Source organism: Phocoena sinus, chromosome 16, assembly GCF_008692025.1.
Source record: "Phocoena sinus isolate mPhoSin1 chromosome 16, mPhoSin1.pri, whole genome shotgun sequence".
Lineage (NCBI taxonomy): Eukaryota > Metazoa > Chordata > Mammalia > Artiodactyla > Phocoenidae > Phocoena > Phocoena sinus.
In genome coordinates this window covers 12,843,731-12,859,262 of record NC_045778.1, presented here as the reverse complement: position 1 = coordinate 12,859,262, position 15,532 = coordinate 12,843,731, and the positions used below count along the sequence as shown (strand labels likewise).

The window sequence follows — 15,532 nt, the reverse complement described above, 5'->3', positions numbered from 1 at the left end:
GAGATTAAGAAAAATGAGGAAATGAGGCTGTTAAGTGTGATTTGCCCAAACCATCATCCTGTAATACATACAAGTTGTAAATTAGTTGTATCTTTTTTTTTCAAACCATATAATTCTAATTCTGTATTCTAATGAGGCCATCCTGTTACATGAATTATTGTGAAAGTAAAAAAATCTTATTTTTACAGCTAAGATTTATTTTCTGGCCTAAGTGAAAAAAATCAGCATCATTTAATTGTAAAGCAGATGTAAAGATATATTTTTTAAAATATATATTCACAAGCATACATACATACCGTGTGTGTGTGTTTGTTATATGAATAGAGGAAATGAGACACAGAGAGGAAGAGAGACATGCAAGAGAGAGTGACAGCCAGAGTAAGAATAGATAGAAATGGTTGAAATTAGCCAATATGACTTAACATTGGGGAATTCAAATGAGGTTTATGGGAAAAAGTAGTAGAATAACTTTAACACTCTGTGCCAGGCTCAGACCTGGAACCAGGATACTCAGATGAATAAGACACAGCCTGCCCTCAGGTAGCTCATTGTCTAGTTGGGGGAGGAGACTTGTACATATGTAACTTGTAACACAGTAAAATAAGTGCAATTATAAAATGAAAGCAGCATTCAGTGTGGGTATAGTATGTATTTGTGGGAGAGGGGTTGCAGAAGAAGACTTCATGCAGGAATTGGTGCTTGAGCTGAGTCTTGAAGGGCGGGTGGGATGTGATCAGGTGGGCATGGGTTGGAAAAGGAGTGAGGGTGGTAGGAGAAGGACATTCCAGGAGCTCAAATGCTCAGAAGCATGAGATACAGTGGATAATAGGGGTCTTTTCAGAGATATCTGTTTAAGGAGTGCACACGTCACGAGGGGACTTGCAAATATGTAAAAGCTTGGTTTGCAACAGAGACCGGATGATGGAGGGTTTATCTGGACGTTATTGCAGGAGAGTAATGTGATGAGAACTGTATAACAGTGGGTTAGACAGTACATTGGTGGAAAAAGTACTGGAGGCTGAGACGGTGATTAGGAGGCCGTTGTTCAGAACAGAAAATATCTGGAGGAGGTAAAGTGAGGCAGTGGTAGTTCACACGGTGGAAGGTTGATGATTGAGGCAGTGGGAGTGATAAAGAGCGTGATGTATGGTTTGATGGGAAGAGATCAGGGAAAAGAGGCCTCTGAGGTTGTGGTCTCACCCAGAGTATGTGGAATGAAACACAGGGTATGGAAAGGAAATGCTAGAACAGGTAAATATGTTTAGTTTCACCTATGTAAGTAAAGGAAAACAATTATATTTTGCTAATGATTATGCTTTGAATCGTTAGTAGTTTAGGTATTTCATTTTAAAAATGATTATGCTTATACTGGAGGTCGATTCTCAAAATTTTTTCACTGATAAGAGTCTGATCAAAAATGACTGGAGGGGCTTCCATGGTGGCGCAGTGGTTAAGAATCCGCCTACCTATGCAGGGGACACAGGTTTGAGCCGTGGTCAGGAAGATCCCACATGCCATGGAGCAACTAAGCCCCTGCACCACAGCTACTGAGCCCGCGAGCCACAACTACTGAAGACTGCACGCCTAGAGCCCGTGCTCCACAACAAGAGAAGCCACCCCAATGAGAAGCCTGTGCACCGCAACGAAGAGTAGCCCCGCTCGCCACAGCTAGAGAAAAGCTTGCGCGCAGCAACGAAGACCCAACGCAGCCAAAAATAAATAAATAAAATAAATTAAAAAAAAAAAAAGATTGGAGACCAGGGAAGTCCCTGGCGGTCCAGGGGTTAGGACTCAGTGCTTTCATGACCGTGGCCCAGGTTCAATCCCTGGTCAGGGCACTAAGATCCCACAAGCTGCGTGGTGTGGCCAAATTAATTAATTAATTTTTTTAAATGATTGGAGACCAAAGAAGGCTTTAAGGCCGTGGTTTCCAAACTTTATATTCCTGGAACCCTTTACACTCTTTTATTTAGGACCCCAAGGAACTTTTAATTATGTGGAAATATTTATTCTGTTAAAATTTACTGTATTAAAAGGTGAGAAATTTAAAAATATTTGTTTAGTAATTCATTTAAAGATAATAATAACAAACTCAGTACATGTTAGCATAAATAACATACTTATTATGAAAAACAGTTCTATTTTCCAAAAGAAAAAGTTTAGTGAGAAGGACGGCCTTGTTTTACATTTTTGCAAATCTCCTTAATGCCTGGCTTCATGGAAGACATCTGGATTCTCATATCTTCTCTGTACTCAGTCTATTGCAATGTGCTTTTTTGGTTGAAGTTTATGAAGGAAATCTGGTCTCACACAAAGGAAAAGGGAGGGGTTTTCAATAGTCTTTTCAGGTAACTGTAGAAACTCTTCTTTGATAGTATCCCAAAACTTGATGTATGATAGTTTTCCAAGGGTTAATTGCAATATGGAACCTGAAACCACATGAATATACTTTTCGTGCTCTGTAATATTAAATCAATTTGTTTATTCTGTACTTTGAATAGGTCAGCATTCAAGTCTGATTTTGTAACATCATGAATTGGTTATGTGAAAAATATTGGTTCTCTGAGTTATGCAAGAACTTTAAAATGTTGACACATTTTATTAAACAACAGCTAAAAAATCACTTTTGTTAGTATCACCAATAGGCTTATCAGAAAATCTTTATGTGTTGGGAATCTGTCAAATCATGGTGTTGGATAAAAGTTTCCAAAAATTATAATTTTTGCCGGAAAGCTCAAATTTTATCATTGGTAACAGTTATTGTCAGTTATTTTCCTTGTTTGTTTTCAAGAAAATGTCTGCCAAATACTCAAGTCTGAGTAACCATAGTTTGTGTCTGTCAGACATTCTTTCAAATACATACAGGGTTACATGGAAAAAGTGGCTACTTTAGCTGGCTACTAAAACGATTGCATACGTGCTTTTTCTCGGCAACAATTGTAATTCAGATGAAGCATTTTTAAAAATTTTGTTTGCTTTTACTGTGAGTGAGTGGTGATGAAACATATAAGGTATGAAGTTGGATACCAATATCTTGATTTGTACTAAGGCTCTTGAAGTTTTTCCCACCATGTCTTTTGCACCAATAGCATAAATGGGAACACAGTGAAAAAAGCAGGAAACATGTCAGTATCGTGAAAATAGTTTTGACTTCATGGACTCCATTGAAAGACCTTGAGGACCATCTCTTTAATAACTGGTGGTTTAAGGTCATCCTAATACAGATGTGGGAAAGCATCATGTCACCTTCTGCTTTTTGAAAAGTTTAGAGAAAAAGCATTTCAAATTTCTGCTACTTAAAAAAAAATGAGATGATCTTATCTGAAACCCATGGCCTTGAAATAGTTTTTTAAAATTTCTTTCTTTTTAGTCTAAGGTAAAATGTTTAAAAGTTACTGTTTTAACTTTTCTAGCATTGGTATTTATTAATCAGAAATGCCTTTTTTTTTCTTGTCCCTAATGCCTACCATTTGACAGAGCCCTGACAACCAAATCACACAAAAGTAAATTCATTCCCTCTCCAAAGGCTTTCCGAAATATAGTTTTAGTTAAGGGTGACATTTTTTGGCTTCACAAAATTGATTGTTCAGGAACAGGTCTTATTTCATCGAAGTATATTATATGTAATAATGATAAATGTATAAATCAATCCAACTCATGTTTTAATGAGATAGTATCTCTTCCCTTAAATCATACAAAAGTGTGCTATATTTTAAAAGGTTTAATTAAAGTGTAATTATTTTCATCTATCTCATTTCTTTAAGAATACTTTTTTTTTTTTTTTTTTTTGCGGTACGCGGGCCTCTCCCGTTGCGGAGCATAGGCTCCGGATGCGCAGGCTCAGCGGCTATGGCTCACGGGCCCAGCCGCTCCGCAGCATGTGGGATCCTCCCGGACCGGGGCACGAACCTGCGTTCCCTGCATCGGCGGGCGGACTCTCAACCAATGCGCCACCAGGGAAGCCAAGAATACTTTTTAATGCAATCACAGATGATCATCTGGGTCCTGAGTTAAATGCTAATTTCCTAAAATGTTTATGCGTTGTATTTGTTAAACCCATGTATTCTTTCTAATCACAGTCCAGGTCGCAATTTGAAAGTAATGAAAATGACCTTAATAACTCACCTAATGAGTCATAGTTAAAATTAGTTTTTAGATGACAGCTTTTGTGTTGTTTATAGGGTGATCCCCAAGAACAGACGATGTTGCAGAAGAAAGGCAAATGTTATGAGTTAGAAGCCAGAGGAAATTTTTATGAAAAACAAAACTGGGGTTATTAGATACTTAATAGGGAGAAAAAGATTAAGCCAACAAACAGCCTTAAATATTGCCCTGTGATCTCAAGAAGGGGATAGTGAGTAGTAAGGGTTTTTCTTTCTAACTGTAAAAGAATTTCAAATTTACAGAAAAGTGGCGAATAGTATAGCAAGCAACCATATGGTCATCACTTAAATGTAACCATTGTTAATATTTTATTGCATCTTCTTCCTCTTCTTTTTCCAAAGATATTGTAAACTAAAGACATGACATTTTACTCCTAAATGAGGTAGTTTGCACCTCTAAAAGATAAAAACTTACAAATATACATTTTGCGATGATGGGATGATCTGAGAGCGCCAGAGGGCCTTTGTTTTGCAGACTGGGGTGTACCAGGCTATGAAGTCTAGCAAAATACCTTGGCATGATGAAGGGGATTTTATAAAATTGTTTAGAGGACCCAGAGGAGGAAGAACACTGAACCAAGGGTAAAGGTGTGGAAGAGAGACAGAGATATTTTAATGGGCAAGTTTGATTAAATTTTGCTATTTGGTGTGTGGTTTAACCATTTTCTCTATCTCTCCATAATGTCTTAATTTAAATTTACATTATTCATTCATGCTTTAGAAATTGGATTATATTTTTGACCTGGCCCTGACCTTAGGGTGGGTGTGGAGTGAAAACCAAGGCTGCCCAATGTGTTCATTGGAACTGTACAACTAACATCAGAGGGATCTAGGAACCCATACTTTGAAGAGTTTTAGCCAGTTAGTAACAGAATGTCCTATTAGAGTTATTTAATTACACGTCTTTTTTTTCTTGCATTGAAGTAATACTGTCTGGCTTAATTTGTGCAATGTCTTCTTGTGTTTAGGTCTTGGATGTGGTTTATTATACACTGCAACAGTGACCATTACGTGCCAGTATTTCGACAGCCGCCGAGGCCTTGCACTTGGCCTGATTTCAACAGGTACATTTTCAATATAAGTACAGCATTGCTACTCTTCAGCCTTCTAATCAAAGTTAGAAGTTACAAAGCACAGACATGTTTAACCAACCATGCCCCCACTGCCATTCACGTAGCACAATTTATTTTACTCTAGTCCTAGAAGGAAATTTTATTTTCCCCTGTAAATATGGGTGTAGCTTTCAAAAAACCCTAAAGATACATGTATGAAAAAGCTGGGGCATTAGATGTCCAGTATAATATAGGAAAAGAAAACTTATGGGTCCAGTAAATTGAGAGTCACATGCTGGTGAGAGCCTTGCTAAAAGAAGCAGAGAGCACTTAAGTAAAGCACATGATCCCTGGGAAAGAGAGGAGAAATGGAAGGAAAGTGGGTCCCTTCAGACCACTGTCAGGAAGAACAATGCTGACACCTCTCCAGCTCCATTTATTGTGGAACTTAGGGTTTTTCCAAAATACTGGTTTGTGAATACATCTCGTTGGTCTATTTGCATATCCAAACAACAGACTGTTTACACTTGTTATTCTTTTAATAATCAAGAGATGAATCACTGTTGACGGGGTGGGGAGGGAGCAGCTGTGTGTGTGTGTGTCAGTGTGTAAGTGTAAAAGCCTTCTTGCTCTGATATTGTAAAGTGGTATTTTCCTTTTCCGATGGATTTTTTTTCTAAGCTATTTAGAGAACTTATCAAAATTTCTGTGGCCAATGCTTTAGGAGTTTGCTTAGGAGATAAAGCTGCCAAGCTTACTAAAACTTGTATTTAAGTTTACATTGCTACTTGTTCGTGCGTAGATATTCCTGGGAGGTCAGACTTTCAGATAAGCTGAAGTACTTCAGTAGTGTATCTGGCAGCGGGATCCAAACTAATGTTTTGTTCCTGAGGCCAATGCAGTGGCAACAGAGTGCTTCCACATCAAATTAAATCGAGCTGGGTATTTCCCCAAGGTGGTTTAAGGAAGCATTGCCAGGAAAGAAATGTGAATCATGGCCTAGGAGGAAACAGGACCGGAGTCTGAGGGCATGGCTAAGGCAGAACTGGGAGAAGAAAGAGAAAAAACAAAAGATGGAGAACCCAGAGCAGTTGGAAGGCAGTTTAAAGAACCTGACAGCCGCATAGCACAGGGAGATCAGCTAGGTGCTTTGTGACCGCCTGGAGGGGTGGGATAGGGAGGGTGGGAGGGTGGAGACGCAAGAGGGAAGAGATATGGGAACATATGCATATGTATAACTCATTCACTTTGTTATAAAGCAGAAACTAACACACTATTGTAAAGCAATTGTACTCCAATAAAGATGTAAAAAAAATAATAATTAAAAAAAAAAGTAAAGAACCTGACAGCATCTCCCACAAGTGTGGGAGAGGGTGTGAGAGCAGGGCTGGCAGCTTAACGGATAATAGGTCTTACCTATACTGTATTTTTTGTAGAGGCACTATAACGTAGTGACAAGCCCAGATCCTGGAGCCAGTCTGCTTGGTTATGAATCCTGTGTCACTCAGTAGCTGTCTGGTGATGGACAAGTTACCTGTTCTGTGAAATTAACTGTTAAGCCTCAGTTTTCTGAACTGTAAAATGGGGATAATAATAGCACCCATCTGTTGGGCTGCACCCTGTAAGGCCTGTGCTTGCCCAGCTTCAAGACAGAAGAAAGAGCCTGGAGTCAGCGACAGAGACATCAGTGGCTTAATGGAAGGGGGAAGCTTACAAATCCAAAGCAAGATCCTGGAGTGATGCCCCACCATGTGTGGTAGAGGGTGGGCAAGACATGGATGCAGGTTTTCGCTCCCGGGGTGGGGAGGGGAGATTGCCAGTTATAGGGGAATTGACATCAGGTTGGCTTATTGGTTACCAGGAAACTAGCAGAGAGGCACACACCTCCCCACCCCTTGGATAAGAGCAATCACTAGGTGGGGCCTGGGGCCAGTATATAGGAAGGTCAGTCATGCGAGTAGGTGTAGGTAAAGCAGGCACTGGTCAGGCAGGGGATGTACAGAGAGCAAGAGAACAGCCATCTTGGGTGGTCTGACCATACACCATCACATTGGGTCATTGGGAATATTAAAGGAACATATGTGTAAGGCACATGGCAGGGGCTCTAAAAGTGTTAGTCACTATAAGTATGACCTAGGTTTCCTTTAACGTCTGAATTTATTTGTGTTGAAGATGTTGGAAATTGTATGCTGAGAGAGCTGCTCTTGCTTTCACTCAGTCTAAAGAGGAGAGCATAAGAGACTGGGCTATGGCACACTGAGCCAAAATGGATAGACTGTGGACAATCTAGATTTGGTAGAATTGGGGAGTTTTTAGTTGTAGCACATAGGAAGTTAGATGAGGCAAAATTAAGGAGCAGCATGGATCCACTGTCTTCGTCTATTCAGACTGCTGTAAAGCAGCATAGATTGAGTGGCTTATTCATAATAGAAATTTATTTCTCACAGTTCTGGAGGCTGGAAGTCTGAGATCAGGGTATCAAGGTCAGCGTGGTTAGATTCTGCTGAGAGCCCTCTGCTGGGTTACAGACTGCCAGCTTCTCCCTTTGTCCTCATGTGGCAGAAGGGAAGAGGAAGCTCTCTGAGGTTCTCTTTTATAAGGACACTAATCCCATTCAGGAGGGTTCTACCCTATGACCTAATCACCTCTCAAAGGAGAAACCTCCTAATTCCATCACACTGGGGGTTAAGGTTTCAATTTACAAATTTTGGAGAGACACAAACCTTCACACTGTCGTATCCACCTTCAGTGAAAGTGGTGACAGGAAAAACAAAACTCATAGTAGAGTTTTTCTTTAATTGAAAAAAAACCCCAAAAGCAAAATATAGTTGAAATAATGTGACCTGGGACTTCCCTGGGGGTCCAGGGGTTAAGACTTCGCCTTCCAGTGCAGGGGGTGCGGGTTCGATCCCTGGTTGGGGAGCTAAGATCCCACAGGCCTCAGGGCAAAAAAACCAAAGCATAAAGCAGAAGCAGTATTGTAACAAATTCAATAAAGACTTTAAAAATGGTCCATGTCAAGAAAAAAATCTAAAAAAAAAAAAAAAAAAGAAATAATGAGACCTAGTTGAAATATTGTGATCCAGTTGAAAGAAAGAAACATGGGCATGAAATGGAGGTTTTGGGGAAACGATCTTAATCCCTGGTGAACAGGGATTGAGAAACTAATGCTCGTGGACCAAAACTGGTCTATTACCTGTTTTTGGACAGCTCGTGAGCTAAAAATGGTTTTTACATTTTTGTTTCGTTGAAAAAAAATCGAAAGAAGAATATTTCATGGCACATGAAAATTAGGTAAAATTAAAGTTTCAGTGTCCATAAATAAAGCTTTATTGAAACACAACCATATTCGTTCCTTCATGATTCTTCTCTGGCTGCTTTCACGCTTCAAGGGCCGAGTTGAGCATTTGTGACAGAGATTGTATGGCCCACTATGCCTTAATTATTTACTCTCTAGCCCCTTATAGAAAAAGTCTGTTGACCCCTGGTCTTAATCAAAGCATGAGTGTATCTCTTATTGTTTCAGGTTCCCTGAACATCAATTCATATTCTCCCTCTTTGTGATAATGCATACTTTAGGCATGCATGGAAGCATAATTAGTGTTTTATTTCACTTTTTCCTTTATCGTGTTGATTTTTAAATTGGGATTTTATTTTTGAAGATTAAAAATTATGGTTTTACAGTTTACACAGTTCCACAAGAGAGCTCTAATTACTCTTCACTGCCCTGAAAGAATCCTGCATCTTTTTTTTTTCTCTTCTTTTTGGCCAAGCATCGTGGCTTGTGGGATCTTAGTTCCCCCACCAGGGATCGAACCTGGGCCCTCTTCAGTGAGAGTGCAGAGTCCTAACCCCTGACCCACCTGGGAATTCCCTCCTGCATCGTTCTAAGCCATAACTACATTCTCATGGGCTGTGGGCTGAAGAAACTAGTGTCCAAAGTGGAATTTTATTTTGATGCCCTGTCGTACACTTAGCATATCATAGGTGTTTGATAAAACCTATTGAATTGATTTTATATGTTTCCCTTATATTTCATGATGTTGACAGATAAAGTTAGTTGGTGAGCAAAGGGGAATTATTTATTTTCTCAGCTTAAGGTCAAAATACAGAACTTTCAAAATATCAAGAATATTTTTAAGTGTCTAATTATATGGCACTTTGTTAGAACTTCTACAAAGAAATGGTGTTAGAGAAAAATATGAATTAATAATGAATGGATGCTAATGCAGTATGGAATTATATGAAAGGTCCTCTTTTCAATTCTTTCAGTTTGTTTTCTGAAATGCTTTCAACTTTTGAAGTATGTGCCACTTTTAAAAAGATAAGGCAGAATTCAATTCATCTACTTTTATAACTTCTCAGTAGTCAGCAAAGAGACTCTTTTTTGGTAGCCACAAAAAGATACTATTTTAGCTGTCATTACATTAATGTGAGCTATTAATTAACGTTTGCAAGCGAAGTTTTTTTTCTTTGGGGATGAAGGAGTTAACTTTAAATATATTAGGAAGGGACAACTGTGGTACCAAAAAAAAAAAAAGTTTTCTTATAACTCTAAGACAAAGCCATTTGGTTATTTGTAAGAATTTTTGATGGGTTTTTACCATAAGCTTGGCATCCTATTGGGGTTTTGATATAATTTGGTATAGACCGTTTAAAAAGTATGATCAACCTATTTAGACTATTTTTTTTATTACAGATCTACTTATTTCTTTCCTGTGTTTTCACGTGACATTTCTCAATGGTATTTAAATTTTAAAACAATCAAAAACTTGAAATCAGAGCCATATAAGAACACTGCAAATTAATTGCGCTAATGTAACTTTCCATTCCAGTGTGGTTAGTGTGATCTGTGCTTAAAAAATGGAGTATTTACAGTGTTGCCCAAATGTGCAAACCAGGCATATTTTGTAATTTTAATACCCTATCAGAGTTCACTTTACTCTTCTCATAGTTTATTAATATCAAGCATCCATTCTGATGATTAACAATGGATTTGAGCTATCAAACCACTATAAATATCCTAAAACTAAAATATATCCTTCATCTCAAAAAATAAAACGTGAGAACTTTTCTTTTCCGAAAGGAATGCATACATAACATGGAGCCAGAAAAGTACTTTTTTGGTTCTTTTTTAAGTACCCAAAAAGGAGTTGCATAGGTATTTGTTAAGGACGTTGGGCTCCTGGTGTCAAGACTGGGTGTGAATCCTTCTTATGGCATTTACAGCTCTCTGATGTGTGGCAAATTTCTCAAACTTTCTAGCCCTAGGTCACTTCAAGTGTAGACTGGGAATAATAATAGGACCTACCCAATAGGGTTATTGTACGGATGAAACAAGATGGTGCGAAGTAATGTGTTTAACGCAGTGTCTGACATACAAATGCGAATTCTTAAAATAAATTGTCACTATTGTTGTTACTATCTTCAGCATTCTTGCTGTGATTTTAATATGAAGGCACACACATGAATGCCAGTGTAAAAAAAGAAATCAAATTGTAATACTAATAATGCTTGTCCCGAGAGGCCCAAATGATAAGAGATTAAACAGTTACCATTTCCTTTTTAGGTTCAAGCATTGGACTTTTTATATACGCCGCTCTGCAGAGACTGCTGATTGAGTTCTATGGACTGGATGGATGCCTGCTGATTGTAGGTGCTTTAGCTTTAAATATATTAGCCTGTGGCAGTCTGATGAGACCCCTTCAGTCCTCTGATTGCACTTTGCCTGAAAAAATAGCTCTGGAAAATGTACCAGGTAGATACTCGATTTACAATGAAAAAGAAGAGAACCTGGAAGAAAACATAAACATTCTTGAAAAGACCTACCGTGGTGAGGAAACATGTAAGAGCACTTTAGCCAGTGGTGACTGGAAACCAGAGAGTCTACTTCCTAAAAACCCAACAACAATGGCACACACAAAAGAGACTGAAACGTACAAAAAGAAAGTTGCAGAACGGACATATTTTTGCAAACAGCTTGCCAAGAGGAAATGGCAGTTATATAAAAACTACTGTGAAGAAACTGTGGCTCTTTTTAAAAACAAAGTATTTTCAGCCCTCTTCATCGCCATCTTTCTTTTCGACATCGGAGGGTTTCCTCCTTCATTACTTATGGAAGATGTAGCAAGAAGTTCAAATGTGAAAGAAGAAGAGTTTCCTATGCCACTTATTTCCATTATTGGCATTATGACAGCAGTTGGTAAACTCATTTTAGGGATACTGGCTGACTTCAAGTGGATTAATACCTTATATCTTTACGTAGCTACCTTAATAATTATGAGCCTGGCCTTGTGTGCAATTCCATTTGCCAAAAGTTATGTCACTTTGGCACTACTTTCTGGGATCCTAGGGTTTCTTACTGGTAATTGGTCCATCTTTCCTTATGTGACCACGAAGACTGTGGGAATTGAAAAATTAGCCCATGCCTACGGGATATTAATGTTCTTTGCTGGACTTGGAAATAGCCTTGGACCACCAATTGTTGGTAAGAGATTTATCTTAAAGTCAATCCACTTTACTGTTCTTCTTTGTAACATCTCTGGATACAGAAATTCATAGTGTAATAATAGCACAGATTTATACAACATAAATCTGCGTGGAATGTCTCCTGATCGTGATTTATTCAAAATCACTTTGATGTAGTTGGAAAAGCCAGTACACTTGCTCAGGAATCTGTGTTTGTTCTTCATCTGGGAGAAACCCAAAATGCCTGCTTATTCTTGTCCAACTATTTGAGAAATTCTCCTCCTCTAACTCCCATTAGGCCACTTTGGGAGTAGATTGGGTAATATATATCCTAATCTGCATTGTATATAAATTTTTTTAATTAATTTTTTTATTGGAGTAGAGTTGGTTTACAATGTTCTGTTAGTTTCTGCTATACAGCAAAGTGAGTCAGTTATACATAAACATATATCCACTCTTCTTTAGATTCTATTCCCATATATAGATCATTAGAGAGCACTGAGTAGAGTTCCCTGTGCTATTCAGTAGGTCTTTATTAGTTATCTATTCTATATATAGTAGTGTGTATATGTCAATCCCACGAACTGTATATAAATTGATGAAATTAGAGTATTCCTATTCACACTATGTCTGTCAAACTCACTTTTTTCTTCCTCCCTTTTCAGGTTGGTTTTATGACTGGACCCACACCTATGACACTGCATTTTATTTTAGTGGCTTCTGCGTCCTGCTGGGAGGTTTTATTCTGCTGCTGGCAGCCTTGCCTTCCTGGGATACGTGCAACAAGCAACTCCCCAAGCCAGCTCCAACAACCTTTTTGTACAAAGTCGCCTCTAATTCCTCTAATGTTTAGAGGAATATTGGAAGGCACTGAGGACTGTTTTCTCATAGCAAAATTGCACTGTGCCTGATATGGATGAATTTTTTTTTTTTTTACATATCCTATTCTCTATGTACTGTATATGTAGCCTCTATCTCCTGTATTTTTTTTTTTCTCTTTTTTCCTTTTTCCAAGAAGTGGGACTATTCTGTTTTACTATTATCGATGAGTTCTGGACATTGTGGTCATTTTGGCCAGCCTCAGAAGGCTTTCTCTGTGTAAAGAAATATGATTTCTCTGCAGACTCCATTAGTTCCATTGCAAGGCAGCCAGAGGAGACTCTAGCTATTTCAAAACTGGTGCAAGCAGCGTGACGAGATATGTGTGTAGCCTGCCAGGGACTAAATCACTCTCTCCTCTCTGCTAGCCTCGCTAGTAAATAGAAGACTTCGAGCCAGTCAGGAAATGAAAGGGGTTCCTAAGACAGCGTTAAGAATTGCGGTGGCACAAAATTGATCACTTTTTAAAAATGATATTTTAAACTACCGTCACCAGTTTTCATTACAGTAAGTCCCTTACCCGTGAACCTTCAAGTTGCGAACTTTCAAAGATATGGAGTGCGTTCGCATGTCTAATCACGTAAGTTAGTTCACGTGTCTGGCGTAGATTGTCACGTGCGCGCGTCCTCTGCGAGTGGTTGCGCTTTTGTGTACTTCACAGTACTGTATAGAGTACAGTGGTACAGTATCTTTATTTCAAGCCCAGGATGTCCAGAAGCAAGCGTAAAAGCAGTCATGATGTAGCTGGTACTACTGTACTTTTCAAGGTTCTATACTGTAAGATTAAAAGTGTTTATTTCTTGTGTTTGTTTTTTATGTATTATTTGTGTGAAAAAGTATTTTAAACCTATTACAGTACAGGACTATAGAGCCGATTGTGTTAGTTGGGTATGTAGGCTAACTTTGTTGAACTTACAAACAAATTGGACTGCGAATGCACTCTCAGAATGGAACTCATTTGTATGTAGGGGACTTATTGTACTCTGTTTACCTTGATGAACCACCCACATGTTTGGTGCCCACTGAGGATACATCCTTTCAATTCCTAAGGTGTTTGCTGAGTTGCAGGCAATCTCCAAACAGAGGAGTAGAGTCACTGTAGCCTTTCTTCATGGTTGGCCTCTGGAACCTCGCTCACTTTTGTTTGTCAGCATCCACTCGGCTGTAGTTTCCCAAGAAGTGCTGATTTTACCTGTTTCCAAATTGGAAGTGCATATTTCAACCATTCCGTTCTGGCAAATGGGAAACATCCATTTGCTTTGGGCACAGTGGGGATGAGTTGCAAGTCCTTGCATGTCTTGTCAGTGAAGCATTTATTTGCTGCTATCAGATTTTATCACTATCCAATTTTAATTCAAGGGCAGAACTAAAAATTTGTGTGTGTGTGGATGTGCACACGTTGTGCTCCGAGCCTGTGTGCTATTCAGTACGTGGGAAGGGAAAAAGGCAGTAAGAAATTGATACCCTCCTCCAACTTTATTCACTCTTAAGCAAAATGTTCTAGGAAGAAAATCAACATTTAATATGTTGACATTTTTCTAAAGAAATGTTTTAAAAACTTTGCTATGCATCAGAATCTTCTATAGATCCTTTTTAAAATGTAGTTGCCTGCGTACCACTGGTAGAGACTTTGATTATGTAGTTCCAGGTTGTGGGCTAAGCATCTGTATTTTTAATGAACTCTTTAAGTGATTCTGAGAGCACAACCTGAGTTGAGAATGACTGTTTTAAGATTGACAGCAGAGAAACATTTTTTTTCTCTTAAACAAAGAAACAAACCAAAAACCCATGGAGGTGAGGGGTTTTTAATAAATAGACAAGTTTGGTTCTTTAAATAGGAGTCACTCTTCCCACTGTGCCAAAATCGTCTTTTCATTTCTTTTGAAATATGTAAGGTTATTTTATACTTCTATGTTGCCTTTCTTCAAAGGCACGTGAAGCACTTTATAAGCATGAATCCCCACAGCACCTCAGTGAGGTCGGTAAATAGTGTTTTTCCAGGCAGTAAACCTGGAGTGCGGGGAATTTCATAACTGAGTGAATCCTATTCAATAACCCAATAATGGGGCTCCAAAGCACTTGGACTTCTGCTCCATATTCAGACTTCTGGAAACTTTTCTATGCCTCACTCTTTAGTCACTGTCAAGGTTAGTAAGTAAAATAAATAGCATTCAAAAAAAATTAAAGGAAATGTTTTTGTGGCAAAAGTTTCTTTTTGCCAATATCATGTTCGGGAAATCCATAACCTTTTCTTAACTTTTTTTTTTTTTTTGCGGTACGCGGGCCTCTCACTGTTGCGGCCTCTCCCGTTGCGGAGCACAGGCTCCGGACGCACAGGCCCAGCGGCCATGGCTCACGGGCCCAGCCGCTCCGCGGCATGTGGGATCCTCCCGGATCGGGGAACGAACCCCTGTCCCCTGCATCGGCAGGCGGACTCTCAACCACTGCGCCGCCAGGGAAGCGCTTTTCTTAACTTGTATGCCATCCCCACATTCATCAATGTTGATACTTGTCCAAGTGCGTCTTTACCATGTCTACTAATGTCTTCCAGCGTGTGCATTATCCATTGTCTAGGGAATGAATTTTAAGTTACAATAAAATACTTTTTGTTTGTTTTGCCTCAGTGTGGTTGCCTTTTTCCTTAGCCCCCTGAATTACAGTCATACTTTACTTGAATGTAAAAATATGAATTCTCTGATTTCACTTCAGATCCAGAATCTGGTGATATAGATATTAGCATATTCAAAAGTCAATTTGCTAAACCATTTTGACCTTTGCCTTCCAAAAAGCTAAAATATCAGTCCTACAGAATCCTTTTGAGGAAAGGGAGACAGACGCCCCTTTGGAATTATTAGTGTTGATCTTGCTACTCATTAATGGAATTCTTGGTCTGTTCCAATCACATTATATTATTCATCCTTCATAATAGCCCTGTGAGATGGGGTTTATGACCCTCTTTGTATGGTATGA

General features: G+C 38.9%; 1 protein-coding gene across 5 annotated transcripts in view; it reads left to right on the top strand.

The window, feature by feature from the left end:
* SLC16A9 (solute carrier family 16 member 9) overlaps positions 1 to 15,180 on the top strand; it is a 69,118-nt gene extending 53,938 nt beyond the window's left edge. For 4 of the 5 annotated variants that reach the window (XM_032609173.1, XM_032609174.1, XM_032609176.1 and 1 more), the window contains 3 exons: positions 5,132 to 5,227; positions 10,785 to 11,702; positions 12,349 to 15,178. In XM_032609173.1, the coding sequence (XP_032465064.1) occupies positions 5,132 to 5,227; positions 10,785 to 11,702; positions 12,349 to 12,536 (1,202 nt within the window). In that variant the 3' untranslated portion in view covers positions 12,537 to 15,178. Of the gene's footprint in view, positions 1 to 5,131; positions 5,228 to 10,784; positions 11,703 to 12,348 lie in introns of all 5 variants that reach the window. The other variant, XM_032609172.1, reaches the window with a different exon arrangement.
* Positions 15,181 to 15,532: the final 352 nt, after the last annotated feature.